Here is a 26804-nt window from a genome sequence, read left to right on the forward strand (position 1 = left end):
GCAGTCTGGCCTTGAGACAGCCTCTGTTTCTGACCCCAGCGCTCTGCACAGTGGCCGTGTGCATGTGGTCATGTGGGCGTGAAATTGCACTTCTCCATGGCGGCAAGCCTGGTATCTGATGGGCAGCCATGGCCAGGCAATGTTCTTTGTTTTCCTTTTGTGAAATAAGTGCTGTTGAAAGAACAAAGGTTGTTGCAGCCAAGTGCACTTTGGTAAACCCATGAGCACCTCTCCAGATTCTTGTCTCTGCATTGGCAAGTCATTCTTGGTGCTCTTTCAAATGAGCAGAACACAGTTGCTTAAATGTGCTCTTCAAATTTCAGCACCACTGTAAGGCTCAAGAGAGCTAAGCCCCAAGTTAGAGCAAAGATCAAATGAGTTGGAATGGAACTGCAAGTGGCCTGGCTCTCAGACTGTGTGAATGACATGAATACTGGAAAGAAAGCTCTGACACTGGAATACAGTCTGTGGCCCACATACGATGGGACTGCTGGCTTGGGGCTCTGCACTATCAGTTAGCAGCTGAGACACATGCTCACTTTTCTATAGGTCACAGGTCACTGTAGCAGAGATGTCAGCCCTACCTTATCCCTAACCCTCAGGCACTGCCTGGTACCTGGAATGAAGCTCTGATACCCAGGGCATTTATTCTCTCTAAATTTAGTGTCACTCAGGAATAGTGGTTAATGACCCCTGAGGCAGCCAGTTGTAATCCCCATTGTCTTCAGATGCACTTTGGTTCCTGTCTGATGATGTGTGGTCCTGGGCAGCAGACGTCGTGGACTGAGTAGGTTTCTCTCCACCCCATTGTCACTGTCCTGTGGTTGTAAATGTTCCCTGCTGTCTGGGACTGAGCCTCTGTGTTCTCAAAGAATATATTTGAGTGACTTTGGGGAGGGGAGCGATTATTCAGCTGTTTGCTGGGGTTCATCGGGGATGCTGATTTTAGAAGCAACATTTCAGAAAGATGTAAAGTTTGTGTGAAGAGGGTGTTGATTTCTCTGGTGCCAAAGCTGCTGTTCAGGCAGGGAAGTCAATGGCGCAGTGGTCCTGGGTCTTGTCACAGCTGGGTTGCACCTACTGCTTGGATCTGGTGTTCCATCAGAAGTCATTTGTTACGTGGTATATTATTTACTCCATAGGATATCTTATTGTTTTCGGTTTTGTGAGATAAATTCTCATGCAACCAAGGCTAGACTCAAACCCAAAGGTATCCTAAACTCTCTTTTAAAAAATGTGTGTGTGTGTGTGTGTGTGTGTGTGTGTGTGTGTGTGTTGTGAGTCTGGGCACAGACATGTCACATCCTGCATATGGAGCTCAGAAGACAACATTCTGGAGTCAGTTTTTGCCTTCCGCAGTGGATTTTGGGGATTAAACTCAGGTTGTTGGACTTCTGTGGCAAGTGCTTCTATGCTTAGCGAGGACAGCTGTGCCTAGAATTCCTGTTCCTCCTGTCTCAACTTCCTGCGTTCTGGGATGATAGACATGCCACCATGCCCAGTTTCAGGAGACATTAAGGAGTGTCTCATAATGAGAAATTTCATTTTTTTTTTGTGGTAGGAAAACAAATTAATAATGAAAAATGAAACTGAATAAATGTGACCTCACTATCCTTTCTGTGAGCAGAAAGGAAAGTAGTAGGGAAGAGAGGAAGAAAAGAGTCGGTAGAACTTCGCCAGTTCATGACTGAAAATGTGCAGCCCTAGGCCCTAAGACATTCCATTTGTACATACTCCCCACTGGCCCTAACCTATCATTCTCTTTTCTTAGCTGGTGTTTTCTGCCTTTAGTCCGAACCTTAGTCCAGACAGGTGCTCCATGCGGAAGTTTCCCCTGTCCATCTCCCACCACATGTGCGAGACCCAGTCCCTAAGGAGTCTCATGGGATCAGTGCATGAGACTTGGACAAAGAGGGGTATAGTTGTGGGAAGCAAAGAGACTCAGTCAGTGCTGAAGGCCAGGGTCTGCTGGTAGCCGGGAGGGAAGGCTGGGATCACAGGGTCACACCTTTCGTTAGGTGGTACAAGTCATCAGGATAGGTTGTCATGAGATACCCATGAGAGAAGACCCCCCTCCCACTTCACTGGGATGGACCTCTCCAGCTCTCCATCCTACCTCACTGGGATGGACCTCTCCAGCCCTCCACACCTAGTCCTTGCTGAGCAAACCCCTTTTCTGACCTCACAGTAGGAGGGTAATTGTCTTAGGGTTTCTATTGCTGTGAAGAGATACCATGGCAACTCTTAAACTGGAAGCCACCCCAAAGAAATGTTTTCCTTTATAAGAGTTGCCATGGTCATGGTGTCTCTTCACAGCAATAGAAACCCTAAGACAACTACCCTCTTACTGTGAGGTGGCATGCAGGCAGACATGGTGCTGGAGAAGAAGCTGGGAGTTCTATATATAGATCTGCAGGCAACAGGAAGTGAACTGTATCACTGGGTAAAGGTTGAGCATAGGAGAACTCAAAGCCCAGACCCACAGTGACACACTTCCTCCAACAAGGCCACACCTACTTCAGCAATGCCTCACTTCCCAATAGTGCCACTCCCTGTGAGTTTATAGGGACCAATTACACTCAAACTACCACAGTAGAGAATGATAGAGAGGGAGGAAGTCAGTGATCTCTGGTACAGGACTCTACTCCACCACTCACACAGATCTGGAACAAGGGCAGTTTCAAGGAGCTGTTGAACCACAACAGAGGTTCATCTGGGTTTGAACCAGAAACATTCAGGAAGCAAGCAGCTCCAGGCAAAAGGCGTGGGCAGACCTTCAGAGCATTCTATTAACACCGGATAGAACCCACAGCACCTAACTTCCTTTCTTCTTTCTATTTTCTTTTTAAATGTCTGGACAAACTTTTGTAGTTCCGTGAGTTGTATTGAAAATTAGTTAGACTTTCAATGACAGATCATTGTGGGCTCTGAGTTCTGAGACCTGGCTAGGATCTAGGAATGTCTGCTCAAGCCACCAAGGAGCTGTGATCCAAGGATGGATCTCCTGGAACGTTCTGAGGCTAAAGCTGTACATAGCTGTTAGATGTGAGCAACTGAAGATAACTCCAACTCAGGGTCTCAACCCCACTCTTTTCTCTCTTATCCCCCTGCTCCTAGGTATGAGCAGCCCAAGTGTGACAATACAGCCAGAGCTCACCCAGCGAAGGCCCGGGACCTATACAAGAACCGGCCACTGCAGGGTGAGTACAGCATCCATGGGGTTCAGGCAGCTCTGGGACCACTCAGGACCACTTGTAATGTGGGATGAGGAAGCTGACATCTCTGCTTCCCCGTGGCCTGGTGGACCCTATGTCTTGTGGCTCCACTGAAAGCCTGAATCCCAGCAGATGTGGGAGCCCATGTGAGAGACAGGTAAGACACATGCTGATCTCAGAGCTAACTCAAATTTGGCAATGTGGAAAGGGCCGCTGGTGTAAGACCAGAGATGTAGGGGAAGAGAGAGAAAGTATCTCTAAAGGGAGCCACAATGACAAAACTCTGAGGGGTTTCTGCAAGGCCTCTAGTTACTCTGTGAGGGATGGGCACCCTGACGTCACTCTTCATTGAACTGGTGCTTGAGGCTGGCAGTTGGCTTTCATAAACACAAGTCCATCTGTGTACCAAGTGAACTAAACTGCAAGGACTATTTGAGATTAAACAGAGAGTAGATTTAAACTTACAATGAATCAGAGCTTTTGCTAGAAGATGCTTCTCGGGTGTTTGGTTTTCTCAAAAGGCACATAAGTGTCTGTGACATGTGAGGAACAAGGGTCCTGGCAGACAGACGTACACCAACGTCACGGATGAGCCCGATGCACCGTGCCTGATGAGGCTCTCTGCTTCATTCTGCTCGGTTGTTTTCCCTTTAAGCGTCTGCAGACTACTCATGTTCAGTCAGAGTCTCCAGGCTGTCACGTCCACTCCATCACATCCTCCATGCCAGGCGGGACTGGTCTAGCCTCTTCTGGCCAGGCTAATGTAGTAATTCTCTGTGTTTCCTTCATAGTTTGGAGGGTATTGACAGAGAGGGTAATTTTGAAAGAAAAAATATTTTCCTGTGTATAAACAAAAAGAGAAGGCCAGCACACCCACATTTCCATATCAACCAATGGCACCGTGTAAGCCTGCTCACCTCGGAGGAGTGGCTGGCTTAGCTCTGCTGTGGGGAAGCAGGCCACACTTTCCTCCCAGTATGGAACACACGGTCTGGGTAGTAGTAGCCCACCTTCTGCTCTGATGATCTAGACCAAGGCTTTCTGCTGGTTCTCACTCCCTGTCCACCCATAGGTTCAGGAACCCGTGGCGATACAATCTTCAGGACATCATGTTCCTTCCTGTGGATAGCTTCCCGCTTCTTCTTCTTCTTCTTCTTCTTCTTCTTCTTCTTCTTCTTCTTCTTCTTCTTCTTCTTCTTCTTCTTCTTCTTCTTCTTCTTCTTGCTTCCTGCTTCCTCTTTCTGCTTCCTCTTCCTGCTTCCTGGGTCAGGGCTGAGACTCAGAGGATGAGGTTTGGGGGCTAATCTGGCCTAGACTCCCTGCCTGGAACCCTTGAATATGAATGCTGTGTTCTTAGAGACCTCTCAGCTGATGCAGAGGCTCGCTGGCCTGAAGAGTACTTTCCCACCAGTATCTGGCCTCTAAAAATCAGATTTTCTTTTGAGGTAATTGCTGATGTAGACTCTGCTGGCTTTCAACTCCCTATGCATTTGAGGATGACCTTGAATTTCTAGTCCTCCAGTTTCTACCTCTCAGGTGCTGGGACTATAAATGTGCTCCAGCATGCTGCCTGAAACCAGGCTTTTGTGTCAGTGGACACAAAAATATGGTTTTTAACAATATGCTTGCTGGATTTGACTAGTCCTTATCATATCCTATAGAATTTCATTATGTCCTTTGCTCCCAACACCCATCTTGAAGAACAATACTCCATGACTTCTAAGGACTTCTAAGCATTGTGGCTTTCCCTCTGTGAATACCACTGTCCAGTGAAACTTCCATTTGCTCCTTTTTATGGTGGGATTTCACACTTTAGGTGGCTACTGTTTTTGATTCAAAGACTGGGGTGGTAAGTAATTTGGTGAGAACTAATGGCCATCACTATGGAGAACATGACAGATATCACTGTTTGGCCTGTTTGAAGGTCAGAAGAAGTTTCTCAGGGAGCAAGCATTCAATATGTACAAGAGGTCTCTGTCAGGGCCAAGGCAGCCACACAAGTTTGCCGGCACAAGGAGGAAGGACCGCGGAGCCTCACGGCAGAGACATTGCCTCACTACCCCTCAAGCAAGCCCTGGAGAGGTCAGCTCTTCTGCAGTCCCAAGATGTTTGGGAGAGTGATGCTCATGCCCACTTAATAGCTTTCATTATTTGGAAATTATCCTTATTAGGAGAGAAATCCAGGAAAGCCTTAAATTAACTCCAGGATACAGGCTCTTCTTTGTGAGGAGGAAAAATTTTTTTCCACAGGAAGCCAACCGCCCCTGGGTAGGTGAAGCTTCACGTGGCGCATGGCCTGAGGGGTGAGCTTTCTTCTGTGAAGACATGCTCTCTGTTCTCTGTTGCTTGCTTCCAGCTGGGCAGCCTTTGTCTTCCACATCAAGCCGGGAAGACCGGTGCTGTCCTCCCCTCTTCTGTAGCTCACACCACCTGGCAGCAAGTGGTGACACAGATTTGGAGTCCAACAATTTAGCACTGGGCTGTATGTGGAAAGGCGGCTGCTCCAAGTTCTTCCATGTTGTAGGTTTCTATGTCGGGTTGTCTTACGGCCTCGAGAAAAGTAAAAACTAGGTCAGTAGAAACCTAAACAAAGCACAAAGCCACCTTTTCCCCTTTGGCAAATCTATCTTCTTTCGCTTTTAATTAAAATACCTCACAGGGGTGGGGTAGGGTTAGAGAGGTGGATCAGTGCTTAAGAACACGAACTGCTCTTGCTGAGGACCCCACTTTGGTTCCCAGCACTCACGTCTGTGTTTCACACTCTCTGTTACTCTAGTTCCAAGGCAATCTGATGTTCCTGGGCTTAGAGGGCACCTGCATGAGTGGGCACATACCCACACACAAACATGCAAAGGCACATAATTGAAAATATATGTATTTTTTTGATCTAAAAAGAGCGCATGGGTGTTTTTAAACAATGTACCTGCCCTGTTATTCCATCTACCCCACTCTTCTTATCCTCATACTCTCTTGAGCCTGAAGAGCTATTTGTGAAGAATTCAATGTGATCCCTTATTGGAGATGTGCCCCTCCCTTCTTCCCTCAGGACTCACCTTCCAGGGACACCCTCCCTGCCTGTCCATCAGTATGCACCTGTCAGTGTGCTCCTATGTACCCAGGGCTTGAGATATGTGGCAAAGATGTGGAATTATTGGTTTTACCCCTTTTCTGTACCTCACAGGGTCCCTTGGGTGAGACCCAGCCCTCCAACTCCCTCCCATCACCACAGAGCCCACCAGTGTGACAGAATAAGAGACCATTGTTCTCTTCCTCTTACTATCTATCTTTTGTCAACCCAGCATTCATATTTGTTGATTTCAGTTAACATCAATCTCTTTCTCTCTATTTTAATTTTTGTTTTGGTTGAGATAGGCCTCCTGAAGCCTCTACCTCTTCATGTTAGATTGGCCTCTAACTCACTATACAGTTGAGGGTGACCTTTGAACACCTGATACTTCTGCCTCTACCTCCTAAGTGCTAGAATTGCAAGTGTGTGCTGTACCGCTTCATTTATGCAGTCGTGGGGACTGCACCCGGGGTCTGATGCATGTTAGGCAAGCATTCTACCAACTGAGCTGCATGCCTTGTCTATGGCATAAGGCTTTAAAAGAATGAACATTTCCAGAGTGGGGAGGGTAACTGATCCTGGAAGTTCACCATTTCTTTAGACCTCAGAGCTCTTTTCATCCAGGGAAAGGAGGAAGAGGTGTTGGAGTGTCTTCTCTCCTTGGCAGCCTACAGCAATTACAGGCATAATTATAACCCTTGATTCAAATACAAACCCTCAAGCCACCTTCTATCCTTTTCAAGCAATAGTTTAGCACCATTTTAAATTGCTTCAAAATTAATTATGACTTTCTGAGGCAGCAGAAAATGATCCTTACCTCGCCGTTGGCGTAGCTTAGCTTGCGCCCCAAAGGTAATTAGACCCTAAGCTATGCGTTCTTGCCAGGTATTGCATGACACATGGAGAGGGTAGTGTTTGCCTTTCTTGCACAGTGGATGGGCGGCCAGCAGACTTCTCCTTCCACAGTCAGAGGATTCCATGACAGTGAGAGACGTTGTCAATGGTTCTCTTTCAAAAAAATAAATGTCAACTTCCACGATTTTTGCTGTCAGATCAAATGCTGAATTCAGACATGAGTCAGCTGAGAACAAGGTGCCTTTGTGCTTCTTTATTTATTATTCATTAAAAAATTTTTGAGACAGGGTCTCATATAGCCTATGCTGACCTTGAACTTGTTATGTAGTGAAGGATCACCTTGAACTCCCGATCCTCCTGCCTCTCCTCCTGGGTTCTTTAATTACAGACATGTGCCATTTCACCTGGTTTATGTGGTACTGGAGAAGCCAGCCCAAGGCCTCTTGAATCCTAACTAAGCACTTTACTAAGTGAGCTACAGCTCCAGCCCATACTGTGCTTTAGACACAATCCTCTGAACTTGAACATATGGGTGAAGCTGTGTGTGTGTCCCTCTGGGCCATGTGCTCCTCCAATCCCCAAACACTCACACACAGGCCACCCTGTGCCACCTTCCTTCTGTCATGCAGATAGGGAGGAGGTTGAAAGCAATAGAATGCTTTGCTCAAATCAATGACACAAGCCAGGGTATGGTTTCTGCATGTGTTAAGGGTCCCTCCTAACATGGTGATGATTGAAAATGAGACCTGGGTCTTCATGACGTTAGCTTCTGATTACTGGTCTTGATGACTAAGTGTGAAGGTAACCTTGTAGATGAATGTGGTTGCTAGTCCTTTAGAAGACAGCTACATGGCAAAAAAGGAGCATCAAATGGGCTCCAATGAGGAAAGACAGTTGTGGGTCCAGCCAGTCAGAAGGCTCACCTCATACCTTCCTCCCTAAGGCTTTAGGGATAGGAACAACAGGGAAAGGAGCCAGGAATGGAGAAGCCCAGTGGTTGGGCAGAGGTGCAGTATGAGAGCCATGTCTGTGAGGACGTTCTGGATGTCATCCCACAGATGTGTTATAGAAAAGAGCCTCCTGGACTTCGGGAATAATGGAGAACAAACTTTCTGTTTAGTTCTTACTGCTTCTTCTTTCTTTCTTTCTCTCTTTTTTTTATGGTTGAGTTATAAGACACAAACATGGGGCTGAAGGCAAATGATGGGCAAGAATGAAGGAGCAATGCTGTGTACTACTAGACTGAAGTCCTACTGAAATTTTTATTAGAATAGTGCACTCGGTTGATAGTTATTTTCTGGTTTTTCAGAGAGTGAGGAGAAATTTGAGGTTTGGGGGGAGATCATGAAAAGTATTCATGGTAAAATAAGAATCGACAAGATACAGAAAGAGATATTTCCCCACTAACCTGTGGAGAAATAAGTGATAAGGGCCAGCCAGAGATTGCATTTGTCAATGCCCTGACAGGCACGGGGTCCTGAGTGAATGGTGACATTTTCTCCGTTACTTGATGAACATGAAAAGCTTCCTTCCCCCAAAGAGTTTTAAGAAGGCTGAATGCATAGGACTGGGAGTGAGCACTCATGGCATCCCGTCTACAGAGCATTCACTGTTCTCATAAATTAGGGGGGACATGGTTTCTGCCCCAACTTCTGCCCAGACAAGCCCCTGGGAGACTCCCTCCTCCTGGCTACCAGGTGTGTGGTGGCTACTAGTGACTAAAGAGTCTGAGAGCCTTATCAACCTATCCATAGACCTCATCTTAGAAAGAGGGCGATGTTCAGCCCACACTGCTCCTAGTATGTGCTTTATAAGCAGCAGCTCCAGCTTCACCATAGGGACTAGGCACTTGACAGTGTCCTATGCTTTGAAGGGCCTCCTCAGTTGACTGTCTGCTGTCACCACCGTGAGCATCATCCTGAAGTATGAAAACACAGCCTTGTGTGGATGGCTAAGCAACTACCTGTGATTAGTGGTGACACACCCGTGATTCACCTGCATGCCGTCCACAGAAGCAGTGCCATGATATTAGAGAGCATTGGTGAACTGTGGGATTCAGCTGGCAGAGGGGTTGGGAGGGCAGGGAAGGTTACCTAGCAGGGTAGGAATCATACTATCTTGGTGGGACACTAGCAAGAGCAGGTAGACAACAAGGAACAGGTAGTCCTCCTCCTCCAGTAAACATCATCCCTGCAGCAGGCCCAGCCCAGATCACAGCTGAATTCAAACACATTTCCCATCACAATGGATGCCAAACCAGGAATACTGACGTACACCGACAGGAAAGTGTTTAAAAATGGTCAGCTTTTGAAAAGCACCTAAGTATTCTAAAGATCTACTGGCTTTGATTTGATTTCTTGTTACCCAACACTTTTATATAATAAATACCTCATTCACAAGCTACCCATGGATTTTCCCAAGTAGCCTAGGGCCCTGTGTTAAGTGACACATAAACTAACAGGAGGGGGTATTCAGCAGAGAACCCTAAGAGTCCGGGACTCTGGGCCAGCTGTCCAAGCCAGTGTTCCACCAGCCATAGTGGTTTAGAAGAATTGTGTTTATTACTTCTGCTGAGGCAGGTACGTCGCCAGTTATGTGAGAAGCTACTTGACCCCAGTGCTTAGAGAGTAGTGTTTACAAAGAAATGAGGCAGAATGAAGTGTAAGTCACTATCAGGTCCTGGAAGAGGCATCATCCTGACAGATTCATAACGTAAGCAGAATTTCAGAAGCAGCTCCAAAAACTTAAGAGAACGCACTGTCCTCGGACACCACCAAATATGTTTAATTGTTGCTAAACAATCTTTATTCTATTACAAACATTTCCTGCCTCTTTATTAAGGCCGTTTATCTAGAATAACCCAGTCGGAAGAAACGACCAGCTTGCCCTCTGGCCTTAGTTCATTTTATCCATTTAGGCTCTTCCCAGAACTAATCCGAATTTGCTAAGACTCAACCACAGCCAAGTTAAAAGCTCTCTGCAATACATCTGTTCACAGAATCTAAGTAGATGGCTTAGGCAGAATGGACTGGCCAGAGATGTTGCTGAGGGCCCTGCATCACCAGGCAGGTGCATGATCTCACTCCTCAGGAGCCATCCACCTTGATTTTTAAGTCAGGATCTCTCGCTGGTTCAAAGTTCACCTATTTGACTAGGGCTGCCTGGCCACCCAGCCTTAGGGATTCAGCTGTCTCCACCTCCCCAGCCCTAAGATTACAAGTGTGTGCCACCAGCCATATCTGGCTTGTTACATGGGTTCTGGAGAGCGAACTCAGCCTTCATGTTCTTAAGGCAAACCCTTTACTGACTGAGCTATCCCCCAGTTCCATTCTCTTCACTTTTAGTCTTCTTATCATAAGCCCCAGCCTTAACTATTTTTACCAATCTCATTTAGCTTCCTCTGATGGCTCCTGAGTTGGTCTTATTTCCGGAATGATTCGGGTTTCAGAGGGTTGTGACAGCCTTCGAGTATCACATGTCCCAGGCTGACCAGCAGTGAAGTGAGGTGACACTATTGGCTTGTCATATTAGCTTGTCATGCTGGCTGCTATCTCTCTTCACTGAGAGAAGCCACTCAGACACGGTTAGTTTTTGTCGGTTGTCTTTCTGTCCACCCCTACTAAGCTTTTTTTTTTTTTCATTCTGACATCAAGGTTTCCACCTCAGTATCTCTGTGTTTTGAATCTAGAGCTGGTTAGAATGTCACCCCTTCTCTTTGCGAGTTGTTCCTTTTTAATAGTGTGTGTGTGTGTGTGTGTGTGTGTGTGTGTGTGTGTGTGTGTGTAAGGAGAGAGAGAGAGAGAGAGAGAGAGAGAGAGAGAGCGAGAGAGAGAGAGAGAGCACTCTGAGGGTTCAGGGTGTGGGAGAACCACTTCTGCTTTCTAGGAGCTGGGACCTGGACACCAAGATCACAGCTTCATTGCCCCACCATCCATGCCCTTAGGCAAAAAACAAACAAAAACAAAAACAAAATAACAATTAACCCCCCCAAAACAAACAAACAACAACAACAAAAACAATTAAGAAATCTGGGAGAATGGAGGCCAGTATTGGTTAAAATCTCCCCTGAATATGCTTGGGTAAAATTCTTGGAGGCTTTTGTCCAGATTCATTATGATAAGAACAGCTCAGCTCAGTCCCCAGAGGGGAGGCACAGGCATTGGGAGGTGACAGTCACCTTCAGGAGAAAGGTGTGGAGACAGGCCACACCCAGCTCCCTGAGGTGATGTTGACCAGGTATCTGGGGTTATGTCTACAACAGGAAGGGATAAGAAAGGGCCCCACTGGTGACAGAAACTGGGTTATATTCTTTCTATAGACCAAGACTATGGTGCCCACCTGCATAAACCTGTGACAGGCAACAAGGACACTCCTGTAGCCAAAAAATGGAAGGAAACATGGTTTGTAATGAATAATAGCAAGGCATATGAATTTCTAGAATTCTTTTTCTAAAAATATGATTTAAATTTTTTTTCTAGTTCTCTCCTGATGTGTCAAACTGTACCGTGAAACCGAGTCCCCCCCCCCCATGAAGGGTGAAGTGGCTACCCCTTAGGTGTTAATTGGCTTTCAGACATTCCTGAGATGATGGAGGGTGTGCTCTACCCTTTTCTCTTCCCTCCTTCCTATCTAAGCAGCTTCTTGAACCCTTTGTCCCCAGAGGACAGCTGATGCTGTTCTCAGTTCTCACTCGGATGTCTTGTCATCAAGGTCCCGTAAAGTCAAAGGGGAGCTGAAAACATGAGGGTCTGTGATGCCTGTCATGTCAGGACACCTCTGGGGCACGTTCTGTGGTGCTCAGCACAGAGGCTCGCTGCCACTTAACACTATCTTGTTAGATAGCAACTACTTTCCACCTTCCCCAAGGCAAGGGGAAGCTGGGAAGCAAGACAAGATGCTCATTCAATGCAACAGGAATTTTATCTCTGTAATTTTTCTAACGAAACTCTTTCTGAAGTAATGAGAGGAATGCAGCAGACACCAAGGATACAGAGACACCCCAGCTCCATCACTGCCACCTCCTCTGACAAGGTTGTCTGGTGGCATCACTCCTCGTTCTTGAGACACCAACTCTTCTTGCACAGGCTGGTTTCCCAGAATGCACCAGCCCTGACATCCTCTGTGCATGGCATCTGGAAGGCCATCTCGCCTTCTTCCAAGTCAGTAGAAGTAGAGTTGCTGTGTGTCCAGAGAATCAGCAAGGACCTAGGCCACACCCCCTTCCCTTCCCCGTGGTTTTTGACTCTCATACAGACACCTCCACAGCCTCCTCCACAAAGGGAGAAGTGGACACTCTAACAGCTGGTGCCTGTAGCTGCAGATGGGACCATTTCCAGGAAGCATTCATGTGTCCTCCAGAGAGGACAGTTTCCTCCTCCCCTGTGGACAGGGTAGCTGCAGGAAGCTGTCAAAGTCCAGGTGTGAAGTGGACATTCCAGGAAGCCTGTCTTAGCATGTGCTGGAGAAGTGTGCTGAGTCCTTCTCAGAAGCACCCAGGAGGAGCAGGCTCGGATTTCCACCACCCCTCTCTGTTTCCACACAAGTGCATATACCTGAAGTGACCTTTTAACTGTCAAAGTGGAAAAGAGTCAGCGGAGAGTCTGCAGCAGACAGAGGTCCTACACAGTGCTCAGACAGACACTTCAGGCCAGAAGCTTCTAGACTCAGACCTTGCCCTATTGAGGAATTTGCATTTTTTTTTCTGTGAGAGTCGGAGATAAGAAGTGGGTAATTACATTTGTATTAAAAAAAAACAATCATTCTGATGCATTGTGAGGATGATGTGGAGACCCGGGTTGGGGGGAGCTGTGAGACATGCATGGAGCGACCTGGGTCAGCTGCTGAGGACGAGGGGATGCTGAGCTGATTGTGAGCCCAGAGAAATCCCAGCTTATATTGTGCTTGTTCTCTCTGGGGAACATGGAGGCCAGGACAGAGTGGTGAGCTGGAGGTCACGTGGCCCAGCAGGACTATCACGCACTGAAAGTCATGCTCAGCCACATCTTGTTGCCCTTAGGATTCTGGGTCTTTTACCTTGGCATTTGCTTTCGGTAGTTCTAGTTTTCAGTCTTCATCCTTTACATATTAACAGTAAATTGTGTGTTCTCCAGCTTGGTAGCAAATGCCCAGCTGACCTACTCTGAGGTTTTATGTATGCACTGTCTTGAGAATCCAGTTTTCTTTGAAATAGTTAGTTGCCGGGCCCAGAACCCGCACAAACAGTGTGTGTATGTCCCCACCACCTAGAACCCATCCAGGCAGTAGGTGCATGCCCCTACCACCTGGAACCCATGCAGGCAGTAGGTGCATACCCTTACCACCTGGAACCCATGCAGGCAGTATGTCCATGCCCCTACCACCTGGAACCCATGCAGGCAATAGGTGCATACCCTTACCACCTGGAACCCATGCAGACAGTATGTGCATGCCCCTACCACCTGGAACCCATGCAGGCAGTATGTCCATGTCTCCACCATCTGAAACCTATGCAGGCCAATCACAGCTGTCCACTCTCCTAGTCCTCATCTTACAGGTATACACCCCATCTCTAACTCACCCCGCCATTAAGAGGTCAATGACCCAGAGCTAACAAACAGGTTGTGGGTTGCTTCAGACACTCACTTCAGGGAATGACTGTCCAGGCCATTAAGAGTTCTGAATGCTGCTGCTTGGGGGACATGAACTGATGAGGCAAGCCTGGGACCAGCTGCCTTGGCTTCACTTTATGCCTGGTCCGTTACAGAACCTGAGCAGACACAATACTGGGGAAGTTCAGCCATGCTGTCCCCAAGCCTGCCAGTCCCTGTGTAGGTTTGACTTCATTGTCTGTGATATTCTCCTGCTGTCACTTGTGGCTATGAAAGGACAGAAAGAGGGCTCCAGGGCGCTCATCCTAAAACTGAGGTGATCACGAAGGGAGTCCTGTTGTCAGACCAACCCACTCTCAACAGTCTCGTCAGGCCCATTGTCTGAGCTCACCAGGCCTCTGGCGCTGTCACTATGGTTTAAAGCAACAGAGGCAGAGGATGCACCAGGCCACCAGGCAGTTGTACAGAAGGGAGGACAGTCGTCTCCAGAGCTCGTGACTGGTGCTGCTTCCGTGACGCTTTGACAAGGGGATGAGAGTACAGAGCCTGGTGATGCCAACACTGCTCAGGGTGATCCAAGCCAGGCACAGAACCAGACGGAGAATGTGCCCCGCACAGAGTATCAGGACTCTGTCGCTCACAGCCTGTGGTGCTTGTCTGGAGCAGGTCACCCAGGTCCCACCACACCTGGTGGCCAACCTACCAGGACAGCGTGTGAAGCAGACGTGAGGCCCATGTGCCAGGATCCTGCAGGCTGCGCCACATCTTAACCGAGGAAACAGAGGGCCTGGTGATGATGTAAGCGTTATTGAAAGGAAAACAGTAGCTTCTGGCTTCCCCATTCAGTGGCTGCTTCTCAAATAAAACTCTAGGGGTTTAGAAAGTCCTTCTGGTTAGCAACATAGCCCATAAATATAAATCAGCATGGAAGCATGAGGTAACAACATTTCATTCAGAATGGACCCGGCAGCGGTTCACAACAGTCTAGGTAAAGGAGAGTGGAGCAGGACCGAGGAGAGTCTGGAGGAGATAATCAGGCGGAATTCAGAGAGAGTCTGTTTGCAAAGGCAGCGGCATTTAGCCAGTATGAATTATTCTTTCTTTTGTATGGTATCTCTTTTCCTACATCCCTACTCTCTGCTCAGAGTAGTTTGTTTCACAAAGTTTCCATAGGGTGAGGAGAGATGAGTGGAGGCCTTGGTTAAAACAAAAACAAAAACAAACAAAAACCTCTTGCGGTCCCACCAGCACTGGCCCCCATCCAGGTGCTTGCTGCTGGAGCTGACCTCCAGTGCATCTTATACCTGATGATCAGCTATGGGTATATGCTATTCTATCTGAGTGTACAGGCCAGAGAAGACCCAGGATGGAGGGTTCAACCTCACACGTGGCCAGAGGGTGAGGAGATGCCGGCTGTGTCTTATTTAAAAACTCTTCTTCTTTCTCGGTGAACATACTCTTGGCAGCTCAGCTGCTTTGAAAGGACTACCTTGGGTGGCTAGCACAGTGCGTTTCCACCTTGTGGCCTCCTGTGTATTGGCGCATGGAGGTTGACTTTGTCTCTTCTCCTGGCAACCAGGGTGTGTTTACTCCATCACCAAGGTTCGTCTCTGATCTTGACTTCATATCCTCTGACATGAGCCCCTTATCTCCACTGTCTGCTTTTGATTCTTCCTTAACACAAATAACCAAGATGGGCAGTCTCCTGGAGCAGCCCTGCCCGACCCTTTTGTGATTGGTCCTCCACGGTACAAGGCAGCTTTGAGGTTCTACGCAAGGTTGTCAGAGCATTGGGGCTGCTCTGGTCCATGGGGTGCCTGAACTCTGGGCTCCAAAGATTTAATTAAATAGGCCAGCTGTCACCCGGGAGATTTCAGTTTGCTTGAGATCACGATATATAGGCCATCTGGCAAGTTTCCACAGGAAGGAATCCCTGCAGCCAAATAGCACCTTTTATATTAACAACACTCTCCTTGCTGCAGCCCTGGGGAACCCAGGAGTCATCAGGAAATGAGACGGATTGTTCTGACCTTCACTGAGCAGACACACCACCAAGTGAGCAGCTGAGTCTGAGAGCAGATTCGCAGGCACTGGGCCACCGAGTTTTAAGGTGGAATTCTCATCCTCAGTTCGTGGTCTACCTACCTGCATATTCTTTCTCTCTGCTGCTGCCATGGAAGTGTTCTTGTAGGAAGTGTAGGAACCTGGCTTGTCCCTTTCTGCCCCTCAGATTTCCTTCCTAAGCCCTTTCCTTCAGTAGCCTGATTAGGTTATCATACACTGTGAGAACATCTCAGCTACTCTGCAAGGAAGCCCCGAGTCTCTATCTTTGAGTTCTCCAGGGCAGGATCTGGGGGAACCATGGCAGGAGTGAAGCGTCTTGTTCATCTGCAGTGAGGAAACTGTGTGGACGGCTTCTATCAGCAGTCCTTCCTGGTCAAGACTTCTAAGGTAGAAAAAATCCAAACACACATGGTTGGATCTGATTTTCTAAATGCAACAAGAAATCTCCAGCCATTTGCCAATAAGGATTGGAAGAGGCTCATGTGAGGTATCCCGGTGGTGTGGGATTCATGGTGGGGATGCAGTGGCTAACGGTGTTGTACAGAATAGGAAGGAAATCTTCATCAGAGGAACCAAGAAGACAGTGTCCTGAGCACACTGTGGCTTTGAGCTGATTTAGTAAGAATGAAATGACTTAATTTATTAATTGATAGGTGAAGAGAAATGACACCTGAGCAGGATCAGCACCGTTGAAGACGAACCAAAACCTGGACCCATGGATTCAGAATCAAGAAAGCCCAGAGCCAGGGAGCCTGTGCTTTAGAAGAGCTTCCTATGCTCCCATGTGGTTGTGTAGCATTGCAGCATTAGACGTTTTCCAATGAGAGGAAAATTCACATCAGTCATTGGATGGGTCCTGGGGAGATGGGTCAGACAGACATAGTCTTTCCTCAGAGATTTTGCCACTTTCCTAAACTTTTATCCCGGAATTGCTTGGGCCCTTTCACTTGAGTGACAGCCTGGAGGAGAAGAGAAAAATTTAGTGACTTGAAAAATGTAGATTTAGGCAACATTTTCTGAAGTCATGAGTAACAACAATCCCCTCACTCCGTTCTTCCAGGCTTGATGCCCTAGTGAGTTTGAAATGGTAAAACAGTCTCCTTTCAGCCATCGTCAAGCTTTTCAAATGACAGGAGACTCTCTGACAGCTGGTCCGTTAGTGGTTGCTGGAGTGGATGACGAGACATGTGTGTAACACCAGAGACACCCAAGGAGCAGCAACTGCGCTGAAGCACTGTCCCTCGTTGGGGCCTCACCAAGGAGTCCTTCAATGGTTATTTTTCCAGAAAATATTCGGCCATGCACAGTCACAGATCTAATTTTCCAGAATACTCCTGTGACAGACACCAGTAATTTTGCTATTCTTGCCAATATTTTTACAAGATAACTATTTTAAAAACATAAAAAACCAGAAGCCAGTTATAAAAACTGTCACTCTTCCATCATGAAAGAAAATGCTTTTGTTCCCAATGGATGATATGATTGTGCAGGCCTTTGTCACTCACTAAGTACTTCAGGTCAGAGAATATTCATTTTCTAAGAAAAACAAAACAAAACAAAACACCACTGGCATATTAGGCTTATATACCCTAGGTCCGGACTTTAGGCTGATTTTATTTCGTGTTGGTGTTGCTTCAGTGTTTCAGTAACCATAATAATTTGGGTCATAATTTTCAAAACTTTGGCTATCCCACCTATTGAAAAACCACCCTCGTCTTCGTACTGTTTCTGAGTTTGGTTGTCACGCAATGAATGCCTTTCTTCATTGATGCCATTGTGAAGAGTCCTGTGAAGGAGAAGCATAAAGACAGAACTTTATCTTTTCCTGGCGGGCTGTGCCAGACCGACATTGGTCCGAGAAGATGATTTTCCTTAATGCTCTTGACCCAGATGTGAGCTAATTAACTTCGTCACTGAGTGAGTGGCCCTGATACACCTCAGGGGTCCCACCTAGTCCTCCTGGGTCCCAAGGGCAGAAGTTTCCTCTGTCTCCTGCTGCCCTTGAGGAACTTTCTGAAGCCCAGCAGCTTGTCTAGCTAGGATGAGAGGAAGGTATCCTTCTTTGTCTTCTGAGAATGCTGGTGAGAAACCAGACAACCCCACTTCTCGAAGACTATAGTTAAGATGACTCATGGCAACTTTCTTCACTGGCTGGCTAGCCTTCTTCTGCCATTGGGAACCACATCAGATCAGTCCCCTCCAGGGGTCTCTGAATGTGTTGTTTCTTCCATTTCATAATAATGGGGATGAATCCCCAGAGCTCTGGGGAGTCTCAGGACTGAGCTTCAGGAGAGCCCCAGGTGAAGTTGGGGTAAGTGGTGTGTGCACAGCATTTTAGTAAGTGCTGCCCCCATGCTATGGATCCTAGAGTTCACAGCGGCAAAGTCTTGGCCTTCACGCAAATGTAAAATATGAATCATAGCATAGACAATAGAAAACCAAACGTGACCAGCTCAGTCACTCCAGAACACCCAAGACAATGCTAATGCAGAAAGTACGGCATTTGACTACTGGCCATGGAAACAGAACAGGAAGAGAGGTCCCATGAGAAGCACAGAGTTCAAGGTGGGAGCCAGGGTGTAGGGTGCTATTTAGTGGAGCCCTCTTGTTAGACCCCACTTCATACTTTGTAACTCTGGACTTCACTGGGTCGGAGGCAGAACTTCAAGCAAGAGAGTGTTGTCAAGTCAGACACTAGCAGGTGTGTGTTCACTGATACACTCAGGACAGCCTGTGAATGTGGCCTCATTTTACAGCTGCCTTCAGCACTGCCTTTGGAGAGGCAGGGGAGGTAGGAGAGAGCAGGAGCACTGCCTGGGGGGTAATACAGAGGGAGCACAGTCAAGAAGGAGCTATAGTGGGTGAGGAGGAGGGCTGAGGATGAGCAGCAGGACTGGGGATTCCAGCCAGGAGTAGCCACGAGCCTTGCTGTGCCCTTTGGAACTAATGTGGCGGGGAAGAGGACAATGATGGGGACTAAGAAACCAGCAGCCTGTGCAAGACCTTCTCAGTCTCTCGGGAAGCACAGCGCTGACCTCTGACCTTAAAGTTTTTCTGTGGTGGCGCAAAGAAAAGACACCAAGTTTAGACAGGGCTGAGGGCATGGGATGGAGTACAGAAGTTTACCTTTCAAGAAAGAAATGCTTCTGGAGCTTTCTGCATGCCCTGAGCTGTGCGGGCCTGGTCTGTCTTCACCTACAGACCTGGACAGGTGTGTACACATGTTCTCATGAACTGACCCAGACTGTAAGACTCTGAGGCATTGCTTCCTAGAGACTTTGCAGGGAAGGGGATGCGTGTTCAGGATAGAAGGGTCTTTGTTGGGATCCTTCCCTCATTTCTCTTCTCATTTCTCAAATTCTCTCTTGGGCCCAGTGTAGATAATTTTTAAAAAGTCTTATTAAATAAGAAACACAGAGCCAAATACAGGAGTGAAAGCCACAGAGATCAGACAGATAGTGAGAGCCACCAGCTAACCTTAGCTCACCACGCTGCCATAGCTTCCCCAGAGAGAGCTGCTTTCTATTTAACCTGTGCCTTTATTGCCTTGCTGTTCTGCCCTCTCATTGGCTCTTGGCCTAGCTACCTCACTTCCTTGTCACTGCCTGTCTGTACAGACCTCCAGGTCTCTATGGTTGGTACTGGGATTAAAGGCGTGTGTTACCAGGCTTGGCTGTTCTCTAGTGTGTCCTGAACACAGAGATTCTGTCTGCCATGTGATCAGATTAAGGGCATGTGCTACCATTGTCTGACTTTTGTTTATGGCTGCTATGTCCTCTGATCTCTAGGCAAACATTATTTATTAACATACAAATAAATTATCACCACAGCCCAGGGCTTTGGCCCCAGAAGCCTGTCTAGATATGAAGACAGAGGCTGACGGCACTTCCAAGGCAGGCCATACAACCCCCATCCCTCATACTCAGCCTTTTGTAAGTCACCCAGACTCTTCCTGTGTGCCACCAGCTTGCCATCACCTCATGAGTACAACAAGGGGAAAATCAGCGATGTGATATTTCTTATAGCGTTTATTATCCAACCACATCGGTGCTCATCCTGGAATAACTGAGACTGGGAATTGTGTTCAGAATGTAGATGTTCTGGCAGATACCTGCCTACACTTGACTATCCCAGGCTGACGTAAACACGCCAGAGTGTAACAAGCGTTCTCATTGGATTATCTTTGGATAACCAGCCCCACAATAATGACTCGGAGACTTATTAATCATGAAAGCTTAGCCTTAGCTTAGGCTTTTTTTCAGTAGCTTTCATAATTTAAATTAACCCATATTTTTATTAATCTGCATTCTACCACAAGGCTTTTGCCTCTCTCCCATTCTGTGTCTGACTTTTTTGGCCTCTTGGTGGTATTTCCTGCATGCCTACATTCTTCTTCCCTGTTTCTCCCTGCCCAGAAGTCCCACCTATACCTCTTGCCTAGCTATTGGCTGTTCAGATTATTATTACACCAATCACAGCAATACATCTTCACACAGTGCACAAATATCCCACACTACATTTCCCCTTTTTTGTCTAAATAAAAAGGAAGATTTTTAACTCTAACACAGTAAAACTACATACAATAAGAACAATTATCAAGTAAGAATTACATTAACAATGTTTAGTCCGTATGTGTTTGGCAAGTTTGGAGAAAGTACTGTATTATCTATCCTGTCTTAGTGAGTCTGGTCTATGGTTTGCCTGTGTCTATGTTTTGAGTCTTTTCATAGGCCTGAGGTTAAACATTAAAAAGGTATTAGATGTATATAAGGAAAGACAGCAGAGGATTGATGGGGGAATGGGTTCTGGGTCCCAGGGCACACGACTCTGAATGAGTCTGTGGCTACACAAGGGGTAGAGATGCTAGTTATCTTGGAACAGCAACATTCTGGGAATATCTGTGACCCCGTGTTTCAGAGGCCATGTGACCCTGGATCATTACTAGTGGCTAAAGTCCCAGGCATCACAGCCACGTCCATTTCCCAACTCCCCACACTCTAGGTGATGGAACCTTTCTTGGACCCAGGAAAGGTTCTAGCTGGGGTTGGCTCACAGCAGCCTCTTGCCTGCTCACAAGGCTGTCTACCTTTCCTTCCTCACTCCCCCGCCTCTCTACTCCCACCATATACACACCAGGATAGTTGTCCAAGGGAGGGTAAATCTGGTCTCTCATTCCCATCACGGTGGGCCCAGGAGTAGTGAGGAGAATGAAGGGGTCTTGATCCTTGTTCAGTCACAGGGTCCGTACACTGGCCTCCTCCAATCCAGTCTGGTCATAGTTTCCTAGACCATCCGCTTTCAGGTTCCCACTAAGCTGGTGTTAAGAGTCATACCTCTATCTCTTTGTGTCTTTATGTATCTGTCTTTCTCAGTATGAATGGTTTCATCAATTTTGCAAGGCTGTAGAGTGCCTAAGGCTGGCATGGTGGTTTGGAGAACCTGGGTGTTGAAGTGAGTTCACACAGTAGGTGTAACACTTTGTGCCATGAGCTGGGTGCTATACCTGACCTCTGTTAACATCACACTACCACCATGCCCCAGACCCCTTACTCCTTAGAAGTGCTTGTTCAAGAATGCTCAAGGAAACTCTAAGCTTAAAGAAAACAGCACCATGCCTGTTCCTCACTGAGAAGTCACTGCAGAGAGAGAGACATTTTAGCTGTATGTCCAGTTCAATTGGTAGCAATGCTACAATTTAAAATAGGTTTTCTAAGCTCAGCAAGAGTCATTGAACTCAAAATGCAAAATATGTCATCAACCAGATACGTTACACCAATGAGGTCTCTGACATTGAGCAGCCCAGGCCTGGGTTCTCACCCCAACGGCTGGCCTCAATCTCACAATGTTTTGTTGCCATGACATTAACACCTTTGTTGTGTCTGGCCAGCTTGGGTATGGACCCAGGTTAGGATCACACAACCTCTTCTCTCTATAAACTGCTCTTTGCCTGCATTGCCTCTGTGTGGGGTTTCCTTGCGGTAGCCAGGCATGCCATGTAGGTCACTGGGAGAAAGTGTAAATTCATTGTGATGATCTGTAGAGGAGGCTTGCCCGCAATCAAGGGAGTCATCATGAACATGTATAAATTCATGCTGGAAAAAAATCATAAGCATAAGCAAAATTACTGAAATCAGTAGTTTTTAAAATAAAAAAAGTCTGTTTTTTTAAATGAGAGTGTTTCATAGAAAGTACAGAACACATTTATTTTTGAAAGATTAAAAAAAAAACAAGCAATTTTTTTAAGGCACTGACTATGAGCTGTTCTGGAGAAGTGACTTCTGATCTCAATTCTGCCTTTCCTTGGAGAACATCCTCCTAGCAGAACTATCTCTAAGTAAAGTGACTTTCCTATTACATCAAGACCTACATGCCTAATCCTGACACTCACCCTGGAACACCAGCATTCCTGGAAGCCATCCATCCTTAAGATAGGCAGCTGGTCAAGAGGAGAAATTGGAGGCATGAAACATTACCCACTGAGTCTAATCTTTCCTGTCAGCCTGTGTCTGGATGGAGACCTAATGTTTCGGAGGAACCCCAGAGATCACTGTTCATGAGCTAGATGAACAGGTTAAAATTGTAGCAATGGGAACCGGTATCTGTAGAGCTCATGGGCTTCTGTCTACAACACCAGACCGCTGTGAGGCCACATGGGGTCACTGCCTTTTTACCTCAAGCCAGGCCAGTCTCTTGGATGTTTGCCACACTGCATCTCCCTGGTGACACATTTTTAGCACCATGATGCAGCGACATTTCATACACCTGTCTTGAAGGAATCACCTTCAAGAGCAATGGGTTGCTTTAGCTTTCTCTTCTGACCTTCTCTCACTTCAGTCTCACATCTATTTGTCTTGGCCCTTGGAAATACTTGGATGCTGCAGTCCATGTATCACAGGGGCAATGTTGCCCTGGGCTCTCTGGTGGGGGCAAGGGGCTCTCAGGTTCTGTCATGGAGCAAGTCAGCTCAAGGTGCTCGGTGATGAAGGCAGTGCAAACCTGGGGAGGTGTCAGGCATGGCCTTCAGACAGCTCTGGCCCTTCCTCTGGGTCTCTTTCTCACATCTCCACTATTATGTGGGAACATTCATGTTCAGTAGACACTCCCTTCACTCTCCCAACTCAGATTGCCTGTGAGTGGCTTCCAGAGTCCTCATTTAGACCAGTCCCATCAATTCTCCTTCATTCTCTCCTCTTTGGAGATGACACAGTGTTCCTTTTCCATTTGTGGATAGCCCTAAAAGTGTAACATCCATAGGTGTCAGAGTCTAAAGTAAATGGCTCTCAGTTACCTCTGGTAAAATGAAATAAGGACTTCATACCCAGGCATCCATCCCAAGAAAGGACCTTGCTTGAGTTGACTGTGACCAGATCCCAGCTTCTCCACAGGTCCTCAGTGGACATTATCTGAGCAGATGTGACCAGTGGCTACCTTTTCCATATTACCCTCCGAATCTCTTGAGGATAAGCAATAGGAGCTCATGGGAGTATCCTATGGTTTTGCACAGGTCCCCTATGCTCCCTCAGGATGTCTCCTTCCTCATAGTTATCTTGGATCAGCTGGGTGTAAGCCTGGTGCTTAGGAAGCATCATCAGATGGGCCTGTTACATCTTCTCTGTCCTCTGTTTCCACATCATCAACGCCATGTCATCTCTAGTTGTCCTTCAGGGATGGCTTCCACCCACAACCTCAACCACCTCAGGCTTCTGTTTCCTTCCTGGGGAATGCCTCAGGGGATACAGGGCATTTTCTCAGAGACCTTTGCCAAGTGGCTTTTCCTATAGATCCACAATCCATTCTTTTAATTGAGCACAGAAGAGATACACAGTCTTTCTAGTCTGAAGTTCCACACACGCTATGAAAGACTCACATCTGTTTTCTGCTACAATGTTTAATAAATTGAAACAGACCTCCATAGATCCTTGCCATTGGCATCTAGCGCTGACTTGAATCATAGTAACAAAAACCCAGGTGTCCAAAAGGAAAACCATGAAACCAGAGTGTCTTTAACCACACCAGCATGCTAGTCTCTCTGAGTAGCTGCCACAACTCAGGGTAGAGAAAATACCTGACTTGATAGAGAAGAGTCCAGGTAACCCCAAGTGGGGCTGAGTAAAGGGAAGTAGGTGAAGAAGAGCTACCATACAAGTAAAATGCTCTGTGGAAAATTGAGCTTTAGATAGAGGAATTAGTGATTTACTCCTGGGCCCAGTAACCCTACATAATCAGATCTGGGGCTCAAGGGTGTGAACTCCCTTGATCCTTGATATGTTCAGGAGTGGACCTGCCCCTCAGGAGGCAATCAGACATCTTCCTCATATTGCTTCTACCCAGATGTGGTGTTTCCAGAAACTTGTGGTGGTTGACTGACAGCTTCTGGACTCACTACCCGGGGTTAGATCTCCCTATGGGGATCCCAGTTAGGAGAACTTGGTGTCTCCTGACGTTTTCAAGTGTCTCATGTAACAAAGGAATACCCATACATGCCTTGCATTGTGGCTTTGAAGATCAACCAGGAAACAAAGCCTGAGAATCTTAGTCTCATGTCATAATTCAACAAATGATAGGTGACATGGTTAATAGTTGCTGTGAGTCAAGCTCCACACCTGCGAATGACCAAGTGCCTGCATTTGCAGAGGAGCGCCAGTGGCCCAATCTTATACAAGGTGTCCAATACCAAGTGTGGGCATCACATCAGCTCATTCATGTGAAGCAATCTAACATACTCATTTTTGAATACTACGTCTTTTTTTCATTGCACTGAGAAAAAAATCTGTTGTACTTTATGAATTCCACTAACAGAGAAAAAAATGTGCATTTTTTTTTTAGGTTGTCCTGGTGCCAAAAAGCATGAGTTTCTGACAAGTGTCCTGGATGCACTCTCTACAGACATGGTTCATGCTGTTTCTGACCCCTCTTCCTCCTCTGGCAGGTATGCTGTGTCTCGCTGCAGAGCAATATGCTGGCCAGAAGCCCAGAAATTTGAAGAAATTTGGAAAGCTAAAGGATTTCTGGCCAGTGGCCAAGTGAAACCAGGCAGTTCACTAGGATGTAGTTAGGTCTAAAGAAAGGAGCCTCTCTGGACCAGGAAGGCACTTGGAAACAGCCCCCACTCTTCATTTTCAGGGGCTCTTGGGGTCCAGGCAGGGCTGAGAAGATGAATGCACTTGCTTTGGGTGGATATATAGGTTGAAATTGAGTCTGAGAGTTACCTATTGGGTTTTAAATACTTTGGAATTCTGCAACTAAAAAAATTTTTTTAAATTTTGTTTTCAAGACAAGGTTTCTCTGTGTAGCCTTGGCTGTCCTGGAATTCACTCTATAGACCAGGCTGGCCTCAAACTCAGAGTTCTGCCTGTCTCTGCCTCTTGAATGCTGTGACTTATTTATTGTTGAATCCGACATGGCACATGAGGTTCAAGTGTACAACTCAGGGGCACTGATCCCACCGATACGGCTCTGCCCTAAAGATAGATGCTTTCCTTGTGCACACTGTAGATACACCAAGGCTTCAGTTTTGTATCATGTTAGAACCCACAGTACCTGTGCCCCCTCTGCCTCATGGTGCAGGGTGACAGAATTCTCCAGGTGAACAGCTGTAGAACTACAGCACTTAAACTCAACCCCATGTGTTCACAAGCTCTGGTGGTGTTTTTAAAAGAGATTTTATTGCAGTGTTTTTGTCTTCCTGAAAATGCTGGTTTCTATCCCACCCTCACAGCAAGCTCCTGGCTGTCTCATGCATGAAGTCTCCTTAGCAAAAGGCCCTTCATCTTGCAGTTCCTTTGCTAAAGAAGGTGTAAGGGGAGAAGTCAATACCAAGGTGAAATATCACAATTGCGTAATAAGCTAAAGCAAAAGAAGTCACCTGTAGCTGAAGTTTTCTTCAGTCCTGCCCAGCCCCACAGACCCCGCAGCCACATAAAACAATCACCCCGAAGCTTATATTAATTAAAACTGCCCGGCTAGCTCAGTTGGTAGAGCATGAGACTCTTTTTTTTTTTTTAAATTAATGCTTGATTCAGAACCTTGTTTTATTTAAATGTGTTCTTCATGCTACAATACAACCCTTCAGAGTCAATCAAATATATAACGTCAATAGTTTCCTCAAAACTCTTAAAGACTCACAGCCACATTTCTACACCTCTATAAGGCAGCTTCAGTATGCGAAAGATCACAACACAGTAATTGTGGAATTAAGTCCCATTTTTAGGGCATGAGACTCTTAATCTTAGGGTCGTGGGTTCGAGCCCCACATTGGGTGGCAATTGTAGATGAATTTCTAAACAGTCTTATTAAATAAGAAACACAGAACCAAATACAGGGGTGAAAGTCTTAGAGATCAGAGCAATAGCCACCAACTAACCTTAGCTCACCACCTCACCATCACTTCCCAAGAGAACCTCTTCCTGTCTAACCTGAGCCTTTATTGCCTTCCTGTTCTCCCTTCTCATTGGCTCTTAACCCAGCCACCTCACTTCCTCATCACTGCCTGTCTATACAGACCTCCAGGTCTCTATGGTTGCTACTGGGATTAAAGGCATGTGTCACCAGTTTGGCTGTGCCCTTGAACACACAGAGACTCTGCCTGCCATGTGATCGGATTAAGGGCGTGTGATACCGCCACCTGACTTCTGTTTATGGCTGGCTATGTCCTCTGATCTCCAGGCAAACTTTATTTATTAACATACAAATAAAATATCACATTTCGGCACAAATAAAATATCACTACAGTCACCTAAATTTCAACTTTATATTTCATACTGTGAAAGTGACTGACATGCCCTCCAAGTGTCTGACCCAGGATAGTGCCAGGGAGCCCAGTCCCTGCAGACTGTTGGCATCTGTTTGCTGTGTCTTCACTCTTGTGGAGGAAAGGTCATCCAAACCAGTGGACAGTGGAGTCCACAGAGCCCAAAGTGATGGCACAGGTCCTCCACCTCAGGTGAGAGGTACATGTTATCACCGCATAGCTTCAAGGTCTGACTCACAGCCTGACTTACCTGCCTCTTAGAATGT

General features: G+C 46.7%; 1 protein-coding gene across 1 annotated transcript in view; it reads left to right on the forward strand.

The window, feature by feature from the left end:
* Window positions 1–26804, forward strand: part of Smoc2 (SPARC related modular calcium binding 2) — a 123846-nt gene that overhangs the window by 91116 nt on the left and 5926 nt on the right. Inside the window, exons 9-10 of the mRNA XM_059272907.1 lie at window positions 3118–3200; window positions 24615–24717. Of these exons, the coding sequence (XP_059128890.1) occupies window positions 3118–3200; window positions 24615–24717 (186 nt within the window). The remainder of the gene's footprint in view (window positions 1–3117; window positions 3201–24614; window positions 24718–26804) is intronic.

The sequence above is a fragment of the Peromyscus eremicus genome, chromosome 8b (assembly GCF_949786415.1).
Source record: "Peromyscus eremicus chromosome 8b, PerEre_H2_v1, whole genome shotgun sequence".
Classification (NCBI taxonomy): Eukaryota; Metazoa; Chordata; class Mammalia; order Rodentia; family Cricetidae; genus Peromyscus; species Peromyscus eremicus.